Source organism: Rutidosis leptorrhynchoides, chromosome 6, assembly GCF_046630445.1.
Source record: "Rutidosis leptorrhynchoides isolate AG116_Rl617_1_P2 chromosome 6, CSIRO_AGI_Rlap_v1, whole genome shotgun sequence".
NCBI lineage: Eukaryota > Viridiplantae > Streptophyta > Magnoliopsida > Asterales > Asteraceae > Rutidosis > Rutidosis leptorrhynchoides.
The window spans coordinates 38147888-38151336 of record NC_092338.1 but is presented as its reverse complement, the minus strand read 5'-3'; the positions used below and the strand labels follow the sequence as shown (position 1 = coordinate 38151336).

The following is a 3449-nucleotide window of genomic DNA, read 5'->3' as shown; positions in this document are numbered from 1 at the left end:
TTTCAATTAACTTCTCAACTACCAATTCAAATATATAGCCCACGTTCACGGTTCACCATTCAAAAGTCAATGTAGTATTTTTAATTAATTTGCATCAGTTTTTCAATTTTTCTATTTTATCTCTTTAATCAAAACCCCACGTCCAATTAATACCGAAAGAGAGCATTATTGTTTATATTCTATGTTACACACTATAATTAAATCATACAGTAATTAAAATTTACTCCACAAACCAAATGCTCCAACAATAACACATTCAGTCATTAGAAGTTAGGCACTCAAAATAGTTCACAAATACATGATCAAATAAAAAGTTATGCCATAGTTCACATATCTTCAAATTTGCCACTCGATGATGATGGTTGATACTTCATCGTAAACACAGGATTTAATCCTTCATCATGTGTTGAATCCTTCATTTTTTCGGACATATTAGACGGAATACTACCATCAACAATATTATCCTTGTAGTCACATCTTGGTTTTGTATGTCCAATTTTCCTGCATATAGAACATTTGTTACGGGCCCTACTCGCCAATTCCTTCCCACTCTTCAAACGCCGGTTGTTCTTTGGACGACCTTTTGTTTTTGATCTTGGCGGACATAAAATTTCTTTTTCTTTATCCGGGCTCTTATCCGACATAGGAGGTGCAGGATCCAATGGCGACTCATTCATTGGTATGTTTTGTGCAACATTATCATTTCGCAATGACTCTAAACATCAACGTCGAGGCAAGTATACATGTGAGAGCATAAAACAATCCTTATGGATTAGTGCCCGGAATATATGGCGGCAAAGGATTCCCCAAAACTCGAAGGTCTTGCAACTACACAAAGCGGTATCTCCATCCCAAAAAACACTATGAAATTTATGATTGCCTTGTTCAAAATATCTTATAATAAACTGATTGCCATCGGAATGTTCGATAAGATATTGACTTGCTCTTTCTAATTCTTCTTGAAACTTTTTAAAAGCAAACGGCGTAAGAACATCGTGAGCTTGTTTTTCTAATGGCGATTTTGTCTTTAATGAAGTAGGCCTAAGTGTAGCTAACATATTATCATGCACTTGTCTACTTCTCATTTCTTCCACAACAAGATCCACCTGTAAAGATCATTAGTTTTAGTCTCATGATAACAATAGTAAAAAAAAAAAACAAAGGATTTTCCATTTTCCATAATATTAATATTAATTAATATATACAATAATATGCTTATTTGTGCTTATAATGAGAACTTCGTGATTAATAATCTAACTATTAAGTGATAATTACGCTAATGAGAAGTGTTTTAGAGATACCTGCTTAACAAAGTCTCTCAAACTTGTATGAGATGAAACAAATCTTTTAATGACTCCATTTATGCTCTCCGACCTTTGAGTTGAAGTCATTCCTCCAAAAAAATAATTTCGAAGATAAGCGGGTGCCCATGACTTTCTTAATTCATACAAACCTTGCACATGCTTATTTTTCTGTAAATTATACTTGTCAACAGTTAAAAACCAATTGTCCTCAAACTCTTCGATCGAAGTCATCCTATAAAGTTTATAAAAATCACTACACCAATTTTGATATTCGGTACGAAGAAGTGCGGTAAACCAACAACTGAATTTGGAAGTGATATGCCATATACAATAGCTATGTTTTGTAGTTGGCATTTCGATCGCAATTGCCTCGGACATGCACTTATCTTGATCTGTAATGATTGTTTTTGATGATTTTTTCATTGTAGTTACAAAAGTCTACATATAGAAAAAAGTAGTTAGTAATAAAACATAGGGTATAAAATACATACATATATTAAAACTCATACCTTCATCAACCATCGAAATGTATCAGTTGTTTCGTTCCGAAGAAGTGCACTTCCGAATAACACAGTTTTGCCATAATTATTGATTCCAACAAAAAGTGCACAAGGCATGTCATAGGCATTAACTTTGTAAGTTGTATCAAATACAACTACATCACCGTACTTCCCATACCATTCATAACTTTGAGGATGACACCAAAACAAGTTTTCTAATCTTCCTTTTTCATCTAATGTGTATACATACTGAAAGTTCATATTATTTAACTTTGAAGATTTCATGTAATCAACAAGGTCCATTGCATCACTAGCTCCATGTAATCTACTCACTTTGGCAAATAAGTTATGAACATCTTTTTTAAGAAAAGAAAGATCGCCGTGTTTTACCTGTTTTTGAAGCTCCATGACTCGAATTATTTGGCGAACATTAAGTCCAGCATCCTTGAACAATAAAATTTGCTTTTCATCCTCTAAGGTGATAGTACGGTTGACGGGAAGAAAACGCATCGCTTCGGGTGACAATAACTCATGATTATGCTCCTTCACGAACTTTGTAATATGCCATTCTTCAGGAAATATATCAAAGCTTCTTTTGAAAGTAATGCGTATATGAGCCTTGCACCCACATTTTATTGACTCCCGTGTTCTTTGATGTTTGGAAACATTGAACGATTTTGATCGTTTCTTGCCTGCACGATGACAATTAATATCACGTCGTAGTATCCTATCGTTTTTCTTCTCGGATCTATCTTTACGCACAACAAAACCATTTTGCTTGGCATAGCTCTCATAGAAAACAAATGCTTCCTGAATTTTGGAAAAAGTTTGGCCAATGAACGGTTCAGTCGTATGTGTTTGTTCAATGCATAGTTCATCATCATCTTCATCAATAGGAGGAGGAAGGTTCAAATCCAACATAATAAACCTGACTAAAAATCACAAAGTCGTTACAGTAAACCATAGTTTGTCTACAAAACAAAAATCCAAATCATAACCGTTACCGACAAGCATTACTGCACTTGCAATTTTCTATTACCAGAAGTTTAAATTTTTATAATACATGAGTAGTTATTTACATTAATAAACACCCAAAATTTAATAGCAAAGAATCAGGAACCGTAGTCATAGAATATCAATAACAAAAATTCAGTAAATATGAAAATGAACCTGGAAATTTGAAGGAACTGGAAGAATATTATGACGAATTGATTGTTGTGAAAAAGATGAATTGGTTGTTGAATTAATGGGGGATAGTGGATAGTTATTTACTCCGTAATTCATATAAAAGGAGGGAAATAAAAATGGATATTGACTTTGAGGAGAAAATTGGAACGTGAGGTTTTGGGCAGTTATTTGGTATGGACAGCACATCGGAAGTTAATAGAATTTGGTGGGTAGTTATCTCTTAATGACAACCCTTAGGGTTGTCCATAGAAATTTTCAAAAGAAAAAGAGATATATATTGATTCATTTACTATACACTGTGACCAGTTGACTAACGGTTATAACCGCTTTCAAACAAGAATTTAAAACTGTGACCAGTTGACTAACGGTTATAACCGCTTTCAAACAAGAATTTAAAAAACCGTTACATAACAAACTATCTATATATGATCATTGATCAACGTCCTGTATAAATAAC

General features: G+C 33.5%; 1 protein-coding gene across 2 annotated transcripts; it reads right to left on the bottom strand.

Moving 5' to 3' along the window:
* Positions 1-229: 229 nt before the first annotated feature.
* On the bottom strand, positions 230-3198 carry LOC139855568 (protein FAR1-RELATED SEQUENCE 11-like). 2 transcript variants are annotated; one of them, XM_071844806.1, is made up of 5 exons: positions 2975-3198; positions 2195-2614; positions 1814-2053; positions 1302-1742; positions 230-1106 (listed from the first exon to the last, which is right to left on the bottom strand). In XM_071844806.1, the coding sequence occupies exons 1-5, from the start codon at positions 3176-3178 to the stop codon at positions 723-725; spliced, it is 1689 nt and encodes a 562-aa protein (XP_071700907.1). In that variant the 5' UTR covers positions 3179-3198; the 3' UTR covers positions 230-722. The 2 variants fall into 2 exon arrangements, with proteins under 2 accessions (XP_071700907.1, XP_071700906.1); XM_071844805.1 differs by having other exon boundaries at positions 1814-2614.
* Positions 3199-3449: the final 251 nt, after the last annotated feature.

What these genes read in the sequence shown, in the direction of transcription:
- LOC139855568 (XM_071844805.1), bottom strand. Translation starts at nt 3,178, where the DNA reads ATGTGCTGTCCATACCAAATAACTGCCCAAAACCTCACGTTCCAATTT. An exon ending in CATTTCGATGGTTGATGAAG is followed by an intron (nt 1,743 to 1,813) that starts GTATGAGTTTTA and finishes TTCTATATGTAG; the next exon opens with ACTTTTGTAACTACAATGAA. An exon ending in TGAGAGACTTTGTTAAGCAG is followed by an intron (nt 1,107 to 1,301) that starts GTATCTCTAAAA and finishes TGATCTTTACAG; the next exon opens with GTGGATCTTGTTGTGGAAGA.